General features: G+C 37.3%; 1 protein-coding gene across 1 annotated transcript in view; it reads right to left on the bottom strand.

The window, feature by feature from the left end:
* Positions 1 to 5,049: 5,049 nt before the first annotated feature.
* LOC129244323 (uncharacterized) overlaps positions 5,050 to 16,051 on the bottom strand; it is a 37,448-nt gene continuing 26,446 nt past the window's right edge. The window contains exons 4-9 of the mRNA XM_054881941.1: positions 14,184 to 14,390; positions 7,967 to 11,185; positions 7,548 to 7,896; positions 7,350 to 7,480; positions 7,097 to 7,264; positions 5,050 to 6,389 (exon numbers count right to left, since the gene is read on the bottom strand). Coding sequence (XP_054737916.1) covers positions 6,033 to 6,389; positions 7,097 to 7,264; positions 7,350 to 7,480; positions 7,548 to 7,896; positions 7,967 to 11,185; positions 14,184 to 14,390 — 4,431 coding nt within the window. The 3' untranslated portion in view covers positions 5,050 to 6,032. The remainder of the gene's footprint in view (positions 6,390 to 7,096; positions 7,265 to 7,349; positions 7,481 to 7,547; positions 7,897 to 7,966; positions 11,186 to 14,183; positions 14,391 to 16,051) is intronic.

Genomic DNA, 16,051 nt, shown 5'->3' with positions numbered 1-16,051 from the left:
TCAATAGAATAAATTTATTAAAATAAAATTAAAAAAGGAAATAAATTAAAATGAGAAAAAATAAAATAAATGAAAGAAATTCAAATTACCAAAAAAAAATAAAATGAGATGTGTTTCCGGTATAATTTAAAATTAGGAAAAAATTAAATAAACAATGCATCAAAAAGATTCCATAAAGTAAAATTAAACTTGAGTGAAATAAAAATATAAGATTATCAAAATAAAATAAAAAAACTAACAAAAACAAACTAAAGATTAAAATGAAGTAAAATAAAATTAAAATAAAATAGAATAAATAAAAAAATTTAATGAAATTTCTCAGTTAAATTAAATAAAAAAATAAAGCAAATAATAGAATAAAACAGAATATAAAAAAATAAATAAAAAAGTTAAGGTCATCAAAATAAAATAAAATTAAATGAAATCAGAAAAAAATGAGTACAATAAAATAAAATATAAAATGAGTAAAATAAAGTAAATTATAATAAAATTAACTGAACTGATTAAACTAAAGAAAAATAAAAAAAACAACATTATCAAAATAAAACAAACAAATTAAATAATAAATAAAAAAAAATGAATAAATGGGAATGAATTGTAATAAAATAAAATTGAATGTCTGTACGCATATAATATAAAATTAGATATTTTACAAAAAATAGTAAAAAAATTGAATAAAATAAAATTAAAATTAAATAGAATAAATTTAAAAAATGTAGATTATCAAATATAAAATAAAAAAACTAAATGATATAAGAAAATCAAATGAATAAGTGAATTGAAATATAATATATTAGAAGAGAATAATATTTGTATTTTGTTTATTAAATTAAATGAAAAATTAAGCAAAAATAGAATAAAACAAATAAAAAGTTAAGATTATCAAAACGAAATTAAATTAAATGAAATTAAAGAAAACTATTAAAATAAAATAAAACTGTAAATTAGTAACATTTAGTAAATTATGATAAAATTAACTGAACTGATATAGTAAAGGGTGGTTAAATTTCAAGGGCCGATGTTGAATGTGAACCACACCTAAACGTCAACGACACCGTTGGACTTCTTTGAGGTTATTTGAAAGAAAAGGTGTACGTCGATAAGCCAGCAACAATTCAAGAGCAAAGGATGGGATAATTCGGTACATTAACGGCATAGAACCTAAATTATGCCTCAGCGTCGTCGAAAATTTGGACCATCGGATGGAGGTGTGCCGCCGAGACCGCGGCGGCCATTTGGCCAATATTTTATTTCATACGTAATTGAGCCATACTTATATTATCATAATAAACAGAAATGATAACAACTTCTTAAAAAAAATGGAATTTATTCAAAATCAACACCGGCCCTTGAAACTTAACCACCCTTTATAAGCGAAAGTAAAGTAAAATAAAATGAAATATACGTCCGTATATGAAAAAATTAACTCAATTAGAGAAAAAAGTAAATTAAAATAAAGCAAAAAAGAATAGAAAAATTGTAATTTAATTATAAATAAAATATAAATATAAATAAATAAAATTATTAAATTGAAATAAATACAAAATGAAATTAAGAAACTCAAAGTGAACAAATATCATTTAAAATAGTATAAAAATGAAATAAATAAACAGAGTAAGATTAAAGTATGATATAAAATTAAATGAAATAAAAATAAAAAAATTTAAAATTCAATTAACTTAATTTTAGTTAATTTAATTAATTAAGTTAATTGAATAAAAAACCAGAGCAAAAACAAATAAATTAAATGCCTAATGCATCTTATCAGGGGCTTCAAAAAAAGGTGTTTTTTCTCAATTATTTTTCGAGGCGAAAAAAGCGACACACAGGAATAATCTTTTGCATTTATTTGAAGGCATGATTGAAGAGTAATAAACAATTTTTTAACATAAATAAAAAAAAACAAAATGGCGGACATATGAGGGATCTCGCACAGCTTCTCGTTGCGCGCTAGTAAAACGGCTTGTAAGATTGCGGTCGTAGTTTTCACCTGAAACACAAAAGAAAAATATTGTCTTATTCAGAAGGCTTTCCCACTACTCTTGTACAAAAATATGAAAAAATGAACACAATTAGTTATTGAAAAAAAAATTCTTTTTTGCGAAAATTGCGAAAAAAACATTAAACAATGATTTTTTTTTTGTATTTTGTTAGTTAATTAGTTGCGCATCTTAATTATCTTTATATAGATTATCGGTTTGAAACGATAACTTTTTGGTTTTTTTTTAATCTTACACGCCATTTTCAAAAACATGGTTTTAAGAAAACGTGTTTCAAAGTTTTCAGAAGGAGACGAAGAAAGACGAGCTCGCCTGACGAGGGACGGTACACAGGGGGACGGTAACTCCAAAATCACTTTGAATTTCGCTATAAAATTTGGGGGCATATTCTCCTATAATATATCTATCGATTGCAGTAAAAAAATCGAGACCCTCCTTAAAGCTGCGTCGCAGCGATGGTATGTCCGGAGACTAAAAAACTACCTCTCGTTGGAATAAAATTATTGGAATAAAATTAAATAAACAAAATAATGCAAAAAACAAAGAAAAAATTACAATAAATAAAAACCTAGATTAAATAAAAAATAAATTTAAATAAAAAAATAAAGCAAAACAAAAAAAAAATCAAATAAAATAAAATTATAAAATCATTAAAATCAAGTAAAGTAAAATATGTAATTGAAATAAAGTTGAATTAAATTAAAATTAAGTATTGATTACAAATAATTAATTCACTAAATTTAAATTTTACACTGGCTATTGTAAAGTAAAATGAGAATTTAAAGGGTCCTTGTGGTCTAGAGCAAAATTTAGGGTATTTTCAGGAATTTTTGTACAATTAAAAAATTTAAAAACGATATTTAAAATTTTTAGGTTTTTTATTTAACAAATTTTATTTACAAAAAAGAAAAACATTTTTTTTTTTTTTTATTTTAATAATTTAAAAAATGCCGTTGAAGTTGACCCTTCCTAAAAGTTGTACCTGGACGGTGTTGTCCATTTTGGCTCTTCTATTTATCGGAAACACAAAAACCAAAAAAATTATTAATCAGTGTGACTCTAGCTATGTCCCGTACTATTATAGAATTTAAAAAAAAATTGACAAAACGGTGCGGTTTTGAATTTGACACTCTAAAAATCGGGGTTTTTTCAGTTTTTTAATAAAAAAACGAAATAATTGAAATAATAATGTGATTCTAGTACGGACGCAAGCCATTGATGCTGACACTTAAGCCAGATAGTTGTTCGAGATTTTTGAACAGCGGTCGGCACAGGGTTAACATTCGGTCCCTTCATAGCCAGGGCAGTCACAGAGGAAATGGAAGATTGTCTCCTTTTGCTCCGGTTGTTTACAACTGTGACAGTATGTTTTGTGAGGGATGCCCATTTTGGCAGCATGCTCTCCGACAGACCAAAAGCCAGTTATGACTGCCGTTAGTCTCCAGGCCTCCCGTCGTTTCATGTTTAACAATATTGACGATTGTTTGAGGTTGTAGGTGGTTGATGTTGTGAGCAATATATTAAAATTTCAGACGATTCGGTTGAATGGTTTTTTTTTTCTTTTGACAACACAGACCGAAAAAAGTTAAAGTTTTAGATGCAGGAGCGCGCGGACCGCTCTCTACCTAGTTAATGGACTGTAGAAGCTATTGGGTTGGCAACTAAGAAATTGCGGATTTTTTTTAGAAAATCAAAGACAATTTTTTCATGGAACTAAACAACTTTATTCTGTAATGTATTGCCCACTTTGAGCAATGACCTTTAGCGATTTTTCAGGCAGCATCATAGTCCCACTGGTTTTTATTAGCAAAAAACTAAATCAGCTACGATTTGACATCATTATCATTATTGAAATTTTTACCATTTAAGGAGTTTTGTAAAGATCGTAACAAAAAGTAATCAGATGGTGGAAGGTCAGGACTATATGGTGGATGTGGCAAACCAAGCTCCAATAATTTTTTCCGAGTGGCCAAAGATGTGTGTGGCCTTGCATTGTCATGATGGAATACAATACTCTTTCGATTTGTCAATTAGTTGTTCAATGTAGACAACACAATTGGTCCTTCGGTTGGGCGGCAAGAGTTCAAAGTAGGCAATTCCTTTGTAATACCACCAAACCGATAACAAAACCTTCTTTTGATGAATATCAGATTTTTATGTTGTTTGAGTTGGTTCACCTGGCCTGCTACAAGATCTTTTCCGTTTGATATTGTTGTATACAACCCATTTTTCATGGCCAGTTATACGTCGTTTTAAAATCGCAGCTGTTAATGCGTTGCGTTAAATGCGTTTCTTTCAGTTCGTGAGGAACCCATGTGTCGAGTTTTTGAACATAGCCAAGTTGTGTTAAGTGATTTTCCATGCGTGTATGTGGTACATGAAGCTTCTCAGCAATCCACGTCCTGTAGTGTGACGATCTGAATCGATTATTGCTTTGATTAGGGCGTCATTAACTTCAACTGGACGACCAGAGTGTTTTTCATCTTTGAGTGAAAAATCAGCAGAACGAAATTTGGCAAACCAATTTTGACACTGCCGTTCTTTTAAGGCTTCGTCACCATAAACAGCACATAACTTTTTATGAGCTTGCGATGCGGTTTTTCCTTTTGCAGAAACAAAAAAGCAAAATATGACGAAAATGTTCCTTTTGATTTTCCATTTTTCAACGAACCCCAAACGAAAAACCTATGCAACTGATAAAAAAACTATCAAATAACAAACTGTGTTTTACATTTGTACTACGTCTGCAAACCTAAAAATTCAACCGAAGCCATCTATGAGTGAAATCCGCAATTACTTAGTTGCCAACCCAATATAAATTGGGAATTTCTGCATGAAAATTTCACAGTATATTCTTAAGTTACTATACTTTCCAAATATCGAGGAAACAAAAAGTCGATTTTTTGAAATTTCTAGACCAGCGGGTTCCCTTAAACTAAAAGTGCCCTACAATCAAATCAACGCACATTTTTTATTATATTCATACTCTCATTATATTTTATTAGTTAAATTATACAATATTATTGTGTATTGTTTTTTTTTTGTTTGTTTATAAATCCCACTTTGCATTTATAATTTTTTGTATAAAACTAAATTATGAAATATTTTATGATTTTCTAAATGTTGTCTAACACTAATCGTGACTAATTTCAACTCGTTGTTTAAAAATAATTTAAGCTTGAGTCGAGCGCTTCTATGTACTTTACATATAATTAAAAATTAAATCGAATAGCCTAAAACACTAAAGTTTAAAGGTGTTTCAATTTTGCTGTATTTTGTATACAATTTTTTTTCTTGTAATTTCCATACACATATAAGTAGAAGTACGTTCGATAGGTATGTAAAATTTTTCAAAAAAGGCACGTAGAAGTTTGTTTTTCCAGGCGAGAAGCCTTTAAAGCAATGGAAATTCTGGCATTAAGGAAGTCTAACGAATTAGAAGAAATTTTTAAATATTTCAATGCAATTTTTTAAACTTGATTTACCATAAATTGTGTGTTTGGAATTATTTACAATTAGTTTTTAAGTTAATTATTTTCTGTATAAATAGTCAACATACATAAATAGGTATGTATGTATGGTAAGTGTGTAATTTATATAAAAGTAGAGAAAGATACCAGCTGTCACCGCTTATTCTTGCAATTTAGAGTAGTTTGAGTATTTTTGTTTTTATTCTCGTTTTACACATAATTGTACATACTTATGTATGTGTAGGTGAAATAGTTAATATTATATTTTTTATACAATAACTATGATATTACAGTTAAAAAAAGTGGGTGCACATTTTTATGCATATCAAATAATTTCTCTTTTCGCTTTTGTTGTTATTCAAAGTTTTTAAATTAAAAATTGTATAATAGTATTTATTTTCCATAATATACCTATTTGAGATATATGTATGTGTGTATTTAATTTTCTCATTTTATGTATAAGCATTTTCTCTATTATAATAATAATTAATATTATTATATTTCTTGTTTTTTTTGGAATTTTGTTTTTTTGTTTGTGTTTTTTACTCTTTCACTTTATCACTTAAAAGTCTGGATCGTAGTCTCGCTGATAACGAGACGCTCGACTCGCATGATTGCTGTTACTAGTGCTGTTGTTGTTGTACGTGTACATGGGATGCGCATCCGCAAAGGCATCAGGATACTGATGATATGGGTGCTGATGCTGTGACATCGTATGATGCTGCTGCTGCTGGTGATGATGTTGATTGTGTGGTTGCTGTTGGTGATGTTGGTGGTGGTGATGGTGGGCACGTTGCAATGAGTCACCCTTTTGTGAGTAGTTAGTTTGAGAATCGTAGAAATAGTCGCCGTGACGTGTGGAACGCCAACTATCGTAGATATTGGAACCGTTGCTGCCGTGCAGGGAATTGGTGAAACGCTGTGAAAGTAAAAGTGAAAACAAATGGTGAGAAAATGCAACTTTTTATGTGGCGACTACAGGAAGTTATATGCCTTTTGTAGGCAGGTAGTGAGATATTTTTAAGAAGTTCTTATACGAGGCTTTGTACATCTTCTCATTCGGGGGGATTTTTAAGTGGCGGGTCCCAAACCAGGTATCCTGGAATGCTTCGCCTTCTCACGTTGGCTCACTCCCGAACGGGTGTTCGGAAGCTACACAGAGCATACTTGGGCTCAGAGGCGTAGCAAGGGCGAGGCGAGTGAGGCGGCCGCCCCAGGCGCCACACCAAGAGGGCGCCGAAATCGTACGGATATAATATATTTAGAACTTTTTTTTCGTGGTGCTAAATTGTCACCTTGCCTTAGGCGCTGAAAAAGCTCGCTACGCCTCTGCTTGGGCTAATCCCGGAAGTTGTGAGCTGCTTGAACCATATGTTTTGCTTGAACGCGCTTTGTTAAACTCGGATAAAATCGCGTAAGCAGTTATCGCGTCAATTAAGAAGAAGAAGAAGTGTGATATTTTTTCAGTTAATACCCTTGCTCGAGGCAACACCAGCTCATCAGCTGGTGCTGCTTAGGAAGCTCGTATAACTTTAGTAGTTGGTGGATAGCCCAGCAGGCAAACACAAGTTTTAGCTCATTTAAATTGATTTTACTTACTCCCTTCACAGTTTGCTCTCCACTCACCTTTGGTTTTATCGGTTGCTTGGTATCATTCCAAGCATCATCTATATTATAGAAATCATCGACGCCATAGTTATCTGCACCGCTCATATGATTGACCTTTAGCTCATTCAGCATATCAGTGGTTAGAGGTATAGGCACCTTCTTGGAGCGCTTTTGACGATTGAGCAGCTGCAAGCACAGAAATGAAAATGGAAGTAAATAAGTTACCGCTTCAGCAGCGCACTCTCACAGTTGCACAGTTGAAATTACTCACCACTGTTACGCCGAAGATGACAACAAAGATCAGTGATCCTGCGCCAATAACAATTACTACAATCGCCCATTGAGGTAACAGTTGATCTTCCTCGGCATACTCCACCATCGGTGATAGTGATTTGGGTATAACTACGAAGGCAGTTAATAAGTAAACTGATCTTCTTTTACTTTTACATCCAGACATTTTAATACTCACCACTAAAGTCCGTTGCCGCCGGATCGATGACATATTTGCCCATCAAATAAGTGTCCTTGATTAGTTTCTCCTCCTTTGCCTCACGATATGACTCATTCACGCTTTCATCTTCATCCTCATTGTCCGTCTCGTTCTCCGTGTCAGGTTTGTGTGCCAAGATCATATTGGGTGATGGGTGAGTCAAGGCATCGTGGAAGAGTTTCTTAATTTCCAACGTATTCACATCATCAGTGATGTTGGCCAGTTCGACATAATAGTCTACGAGCACGCTACCCTGACTGAAGCTGTCGATGCGCACCTTCTTGTACCAGCGACTCAGCTGTGGTGCCTTAGAGTAGACTTCGTTGAGCTGGTGGGACAATAAGAATTTAGTGTAAATTTTGTGAAATCTGCTTTTAAATTTCCAAACTGCCACTTACCTCCGCTTCTACTTCGTGCGCTAGATTCTTCCACTCGAGCGTATTGTGATCCAATAATTCTGGTTTCCACGCAACGCCATCTACAATCTTAATGGTTGCTGCTAGGTCGCAGTCGGCCGTACAGTGTCCAGGTTTTGTGGGACGCGGTGTTGTAGTAGTCGTTGTAGTGGTCGTTGTTGTTGTGGTTGTCGTACTGCTCGACGACAGTAGATCCTCGAAATTTATATTGGCCGTTCTACTCTGTTCAAGTAATTTCTCTATCGAGATGGGTGTGGTGGATGGGGTTGGCCAACCAGTGAATTCAGTGGTGGCACGTGTAGGAGGTCCCTTCTTTATAACCACCGCTGGTGAATTATTCATCTCGATTGCGCCATCGCCAATTGTACGCGGCGTCGTTATACGCGTTGCTCCTATGCGTTTGTGTATTCCCTTGGGGAAAACGACTTTGTACCCAGAAGCAGTAGTGCTAGAGGCTGCACCATCAGCGGTGCTGGGCTCAGTGCTTGAGGCTCCTATTAATGTTGTTATGGCCTTTTCTACGGTTTTCACTTCGGTCTTTTCAATAGCTTTCTCCGTCGCCGCACTTGGTTTATAGTCTTTCGGCAATAATTGAGTGATGTCAATAGTCTCTGGTACTGGCAATGTGTCCTTTTCATTTGTTTTATTGAGTTTGAAACCTGGCGGTAGGAATTTCGAGATGTCATCCGCCTTTAATGGTATTATAGCACCCGCCAATTTTTCAGACTCATCATCAGATTTGGATGGTGGCTTGTAACCTGGTGGCAGTAGCTTACTAATACTGTCTTGCACCACTGCGACGGGTTTCTTCATGGGCGCTGCAGTTGTACTCAACTTGTAATCCGGCGGCAAAAACTTGGACAAATCATCCACCAGTGTTACAGGTGGTTTGTCGGTCGTAACTGATTTCTCTTTGTAGTCTTTTGGCAGCAGTTTATCGAGGTTGTCATCAAACTTAATCTTACTGAACAGATCCTTGATGTCGGCTTTCGTAGTCGCTTCAGTTGTAGTGGGCGGTTTGTAGCCTTTGGGCAAGAGACTTGCGGGCGCTACATCCTGCACGACTACAGCATTATTCTTGAACGATCGACTAATTGTAGAGTTACGCGCTGGTTTCTTCACTTCAGGTTCCGCCACCTCGGGCGCGGTTGTCGTAGTAGTAGTAGTGGTAATCTTGCGATTCTTGTACGATGGACGAGGCTTGAAACCAACTGGTAGTAGTCCAGCTAACTCATCCATTTCACTCTCATCAAAGTGATGAACCTTCACTTTCGAGGCAGCAGTGGTTTTCGGTTGGAATTTACGTATATTTGGCACAAATTTCGAACCTGAGGTAGTAGTGGTCGCCTTTGTGGAAACATCCATTTCGGTTATAATCGGATATTTGCCGGAGAGCAGGCCACTAGACAGTTCTGACTGCACACGATCCAACTTGTCAATGATGCTTTCCGTTGAGGAGACAGCCGCACTTGTGCTAGACTTCTCAGTCATATGCGCTATCAACTCTTCGCCACTCTCCGAAGCTTCATCAGTATCCATGTCTTTAGCATTGTTTTTGGCGTGAATTTTGCGCTCCAACTCGGAGAGTGTCTGCTTGGTTTCCTCCTGTTCGATGGCGGGGAAGGGCAGGAAACGTGCACCGTTTATGCTGCGACTAGTTTGTATGGATGCGATTACCACATAGCTCTCGGTTGTGTTGCTCAAAGATTCATCATTGGTTGTAGAGTTGTCGGCGGTCTTCTCGATTATCTCTTTTTCCTCATCCAGTTTGGCCGGTTGTACTTTGTTCTCCATAAAGATAGCTTCTTCGTCGCTGAAAGGTGTTGTTGAACGTTGTGTGACCGGTGAAGGGAATGCAGTTGAGCCATTCACTACACTCTTGGTAGTCACCACGGATATTACCTCGCGATCGATGGTCTCTTTGTCACTTTGCGGGGAGCTACTTTCCTGTGTATCACTTTCTTGCTCGTGATTAGCTTCTTCGGTTTCATCAAATTCTTCATCTTCCTCCTCGTACTCGTCTTCATCGTAATCAGCGCTGCCTTCATAGTTTTCATCATCGTTTTCTTGCGTCTGTTCTTCCTCGGTCACCTTATGATTTGCGGGCATAGCGGTAGTGGTCTCGTGCGGTGCAGTTGTGAGCATATCTGCGGTAACCTCTTCAATTTCCTCATCGCTTACGCTGGTTTGCGGTTGTTCAGTGGTGACCATCACCACCTCGGGTGCGCTGGTGCTTGTAGTATCTTCAGCTACTGCTGTAGTTGAGGTTTGATTGTGTTTATCTGTTTTCACAGTGGCGTCAGTAGAGTCCTCTTCATCCGTATATTCATATTCATACTCCGAACTACGATTTGTAGTGACATCCACTGCCTTCTGGTTGGATTCCTCGTCAGTTTTCTTAGCGGTCGAGTTTGATTTGTCATCATCTGTCTGCAATGCTGTCGTCTCCTCACTATCAACCGTGGATGTGGAATGTGTTGGTTCACTTAATGATGCAACCGTTGTCTCTTCGGCCTCATGCAACTCTAATTTCTCCAAACTTGTTTCTTTTGTGGCATCAACATCCGCGGAGTTACCACTCTCATCTTCATAATACTCTTCGCTGTCACTGGTCGGCGTAAAGGAAGGTGTCGGTTTCACAGCAGCAGCAGTGGATTGCTTAAAGAGGCTTTCCTTAACTGGATATTTGATACGTCCAGCGGCAAAGGGCCTTTGCACTTTTGCCACACTTACAGGCTCATTAATTTCGCGACTAATGAATACAGGACGTCTCGGTTGAAAGCTACTCGACTTATTGCCTGTCACGCGCCCAAAGGTGGGGCGCTGCGAGGAGGCTTCCGGGTTGTTATGCGAAGTTTGTTGCTGTTGTGGTTTTGAGGTTTTTAGTGGGTTCTGCGAGCGATTTGCACCGAAACGATTGTATCGTTTTGGGATCGGCACAGATGTCTCTGTAGTAGATGAGGTAGTCGGCGTATTTGCGCTACTCGGTTGGAAGCGATTGCGTGTATTCTTGAAGGGTGCTTGCGATAATGAACTCTGGCTTGAATTGGGTGAGAAATCAGAATTGTAGTTAGTTGAGGTAGCGGCTGTGACTACTGGACGATTGCGATTCGAACTAGGCACGAAACCACCACTGCCGAAGGGACGTTGGAAAGAGCCGGTGAGACTGTTAGCCGATGGGCGATTGACGGAAGAGGAACCCTGGAAAAGAGAATACATTTTGTTGAATAATTTTGATATTGAAAGTTAGTTTCGTTGGAGGCCTTGCATTATAATACTTGCGCATCTATTAACGTTTGACACACCGATAAAATAAGATGAATTTCGAGGACTGGTTCTACTCTATGCTACGAATGTGAGGTTTTAATATTACGGCCTAATTTCAATTCCCGTAAAATAAATAATTCACTGCTTTCATTCATTCCACTAATGCTAATTCCGAAAATTACCGGGATTCGAGAAAATTATATAATTTCGCATATTTTAGCGAAAGTCAGAAAGCAAAATAGATTAACGAAACCAACGTAAGCCTGAGTCTTGTCGGGGCCCTATGCTCCCGAGTGGAGTGAACAAGAAAATAAAAAACAAAAAACATATTTTTGAATGTTTAAGAAGCTCTCAACCTTTGTACTCATTTTTTTGTCGGGATTTTTTCGGGATTGAAGGTTAAGGAAGATTTTGTCAAATTTATTAAAATAAACTTCCTTGAGAGTACTACCAAATTAAGTGCGGTATATGTGTATATATATCGGGATCGGGTTCGGAATTGATACTGAATTTTTTTGCTTTCATTACAAAGTCATCATCGCTGAATTTCATAAACCTGCTCCCATTTGAGTCTTTTAATTGCAGCCTCCTTACATTGTGCTCTTCCACATTGGGCCAATTGGCGTTGAACAGGTTTAGCAGCAGGGTGTGGTACATACATGCATACCCTTTCATATACAAATGCATGCATATTTCCACAAGTCTGATTTTTTTTCGCTTTACTCCAAGCTGCCGACTCGCAGTCGATGTGGAGCACCAGTTCACTTCGTGGCGCTACAATGTAAATCACATACTTGCATCCATACACATATTGTTGTTGTTATTATTTTTATTGTCGATATTATGCAATTGTACGAATGTGGTATTATTATTGACTGATTCGCTTAGATTCGTTGTGCCTTGTCATCGGACTTTTTGACCGATTGTAAAAATGTATTTTTTCCTTTTATGATTTTATGCATGTACGGGCGTGCGTGTGTTTTCCTCCTAACAAGCTCATTGCGCTTAGCCATGAAACTATTGCTCTGGTACCTGACAACCTGCTTTATCGATTTGCCCTGGTTGAAAGCTTTGATGCAGAGTGGAGTATGGCGGCGTTTTTCGCTGAGTAAGCGTTGCACCTCTCTATCCCCTAATTTCTTATGTTTCTTGTCTTTGAGGCGCCGCGGCGTTGTAAAAGTGGGTTTGGCCTTAATTTATTGAAATGTAACAACGAGTTGCTCTATAAATTTAGATATGTCTGCACACACATGCATACACATATGGAAATTGTATAATACATTTTGTAAGCTATTGTTGTTGCTTTTATTTTCATTCAACTATTTGAATTGCAATGATATATTTTCCGCTTGCCTTTCTGTTCTTTAATTGGCGTGCCATTTCAAAAATGCATACCACGAATTCTTATAAAGTCCAGGTACTTAGATATTTTTATTTGAGTTTTCTAAAAATTCTGTAGATTAGTTTATGTTCTCGTCTATTAGGGTACTGGGCTCTATTATGGTGCACTCGAAACTGATCAGAGAATGACTGGTTTCACTTTCCATTGCATCCGAACTCTTTGACTTAAGGCTTATCTGGGTACCTGGTCATAGTGACATTATGGGAAGCTGCGAAGCGAACGACCTTGGCAGACAAAGGACCTGTGAGGTAGTGTCCTCGTGAAAAGAGAGGATCGGCATTCCCTTGACAACCTGCGCTCTACTCATGGAAAGATGGGCGTCGCGTCAACTCAGCGAGCGCTGGGCAAGTACACAAACTTGGAAGGTCGCTAAATCCTTCTGGCCAAGTGTGAATTGGAGGCGTTCGAGGGTTATTCTGAGGATGACAAAATCTCAGCGCTCAAATTTCGTGAGCGGCCTCACGGGTATACATGCCTTGAGACTCGGAATTACTTCGAGTCGTTTTTGTGTTAGCTTTATGGAGGATGAGGTGGAATCATCTCAGCACCTTCACCTTAGCTGCCCCGCTCTCGTGGGTTTAAGATTTGAGCACCTTGGTTCTCACTTCTTTCCTACTCCTGCAGATATAGCAGTCCTTGATATCAAAAATCTGATCAACTTCATCAGCAGGATAAAGCGGCTAGTCACCGTTCCTAATCCACAAATACGCAACCCTCCCCTCCTTCCTCCCACCCTTCTCCTTTCTATCGGTTTCCTTCACCTCTTTTCCCCTTGCAGTGGTATCGGAAAGGATGAACTAAAACTCTTCGTCTAAGTGGGCCCACTTTCTGGGTAACCATTATAACCTAACCTAACCTAACCTAACCTAACCTAACCTAGTTTAGATGAACTGCTCTTAAAAGAATTCATTCAGTTTTCACAAATGGTGCCCAGGAAGAATTTTCTCAGCTCCATACGAACATATCTTAAAACGCCTCGATCTTTTGGAAAATTCAGTCTGTCCTTCCAGTGCTAAATTCACTGTGCCTAAGCTCCCCACAGCTCCCCACATTCTCGAAGAAGCGCATTTCTCAAAAGACAGTGTCTTGTCTGCAAAAGGCCGCATAAACTTCCAAGCAGCAGTGGCTTACTTACTTGCACCCCTTATGAGTAGTCATTGACAGCAGCTGCCTGCCGATGCTAAATAAATGGTCTGCTAAGCTGTTGGGTCTAAACTATGCACCTCTCTTGCAAATTCATAATATACATCTCTCGCTGGGAAAGATTATTTTTCTGCCTTATCCATTTAACGAATTATTTTAACTTTTATCTTCTTCAGCCTAAACCCCGAGATCTCACCTGGCTTTCGAGCCCTTGGTGTACTGACTATAGTCAAATTTTGTAAAGGTAGTATACCAAATTTTTTCATAAGTTTCTAATATATTAAATTATCTCTTTCTTCTTACAAACTTTGCAAAGCATATTTGAAAAATATGATCTCGGAAACTATTTTCCTTTCCCAAATTTTCATGCATTTTTTTTTCACTTACCGCTTCATTGAAATGCGCTAAAAACTGTGTCTGTTGATGTGGCACATTTACGCGTCCGGGGGTTTGTTGTGAGGGCACAAATCCGCCACTATTCGGACGTATCGCCTTAGAACGTGAGAAGCCGCTAGCTGCGGTACTTAGGCCTGTCGAAGCTGGCGCGCCAAAGGGACGCGGTGAAATGTCGTAGAAGTCGGGATTACGAGTTTGCTGAAATTGAGAGAAGGAAAATTTTAATAACAATAGCCAAAGATGACTTTAATAAATACAGATATTAAATAATTACATTATGTGCTCGAGCTCTTCGAGTCATTGCGGGCTTTGTGCACTTCTTACATTCGACGTAATCCCTCTTCAGAATATTTACTCGCATGTACCATGTATTTATTAACAAAAAGTATGCAGTTACATTTAAATCACAGCTTTCAACTGTTCTAACCAACAGGTCGAGGCATAAACTTAGTAACTGTACCTGCTCTTTATCATCAAAGTTTTCGAAAGGCGAGGAGAACTCCTGAATCAAAGCTGGCCCACAGAGAAACAATAAATGGTCACGCTCAATGGTCAAGAAACAAAGCAATGGTCAAGTTCACCAACTTCAAAGATTCTATAAACCGTTTCCACTACCCAGGTTAGGTTTAGTATATCTAGCTGATTTGTTTAAATCTCTCATAGGTCACAAGGGTCCGTAGTGTTCCCAGTGTTGTTGGAGTTGTTGGAGTTGTCTTAAACATAGTTCGTGATACATGTTTTGGCGAATTTTAATAAGCAGCAATATCCTTCAGAGGTGAAAAGTATACCGATTCCAGGCAGTTGCAATGAGTTCTGGAGGAAAGGAGGTGTTTTAACGTACCCCTTTCTTCTGCACATAAGTTACACGCCTCGTTCTCGACCGATCCCATTTTAGCTGCGCGAAATGGAGTGAGACAATATCCCGTCAGTACCCCAGCCAATATTTTACATTCCTTCCGTGGGAGTGATAAAATAAAGTTGGTTGTTTGCAAGTGGGAGATCGAGGCTTCCCACATAGACTGTGCTTCCAGAGTTAGTTCCTCGTTTAGTTCCCTTTTTCAAAACTGAGAGCGAGGGAGCTAGTCTGATTTTTTTTTAGAATAGCTACTCTTAGATTGCCTCTCTTAGGAATAATGAATTACTTGTTTATTACTTTTGATCCAAGAGGTCGTAATCGTGTGTTCTTGGATCTCTCATTGACAGGGATCTAGCATAGCTAATGTCCATAGGGATCGAAGTACTAACGACATAAGATCTGAAAATCATGTTTAGTAGTGTCAAGTTTCCATATTTAAACTTTGCATTGTTATAAATCACGTAATAGTGAGATGCGAGGACAAATTTTCAGAATTTACATTCCCTTACCGTGCTTCGTGGGAAAACACTTGTGCCTAGAGTTGTTGCTGAATTTTGTAAAGTGTGGGATTTCAAATAGTGTGAAAATAAATGTATATATGAAAGATGAATCTGCGACTAAGTGCTGATACTCATATAAGCTATATCCATATACAGTAGTTGAATTCTGAGGGCTTACTGCTCGTCGGTTTGTCAAACGATTTGTCGAATCTGCAGTTCGAGATCCAGCTGATCAATTGTTAACCTTGATTCTTGACGAGTCAATGCGGACCCCAAAGAGTTCATTATGAATTAAAGGAAGCTTAGGAAAAGAGAACAAAAGCTACTTCTTCTTGCATTATCTAACATTCTTATCTACAGCCCGCGACAAAATAGTATTACTTCAATATTTTAGCAAGTCTGGACTATTTTTTTGTTTTGTGTTATTTGCGGAAAAATTTTTTTTATTTATAAAAAGTAGTTATTTCACCCTTTTAAAGCGAGATTTCACTTCCTCAACTAAT

The sequence above is a fragment of the Anastrepha obliqua genome, chromosome 4 (genome assembly GCF_027943255.1).
Source record: "Anastrepha obliqua isolate idAnaObli1 chromosome 4, idAnaObli1_1.0, whole genome shotgun sequence".
Classification (NCBI taxonomy): domain Eukaryota; kingdom Metazoa; phylum Arthropoda; class Insecta; order Diptera; family Tephritidae; genus Anastrepha; species Anastrepha obliqua.
The sequence above is the reverse complement of the archived record's forward strand: the minus strand, read 5'-3'. Positions and strand labels throughout refer to the sequence as shown.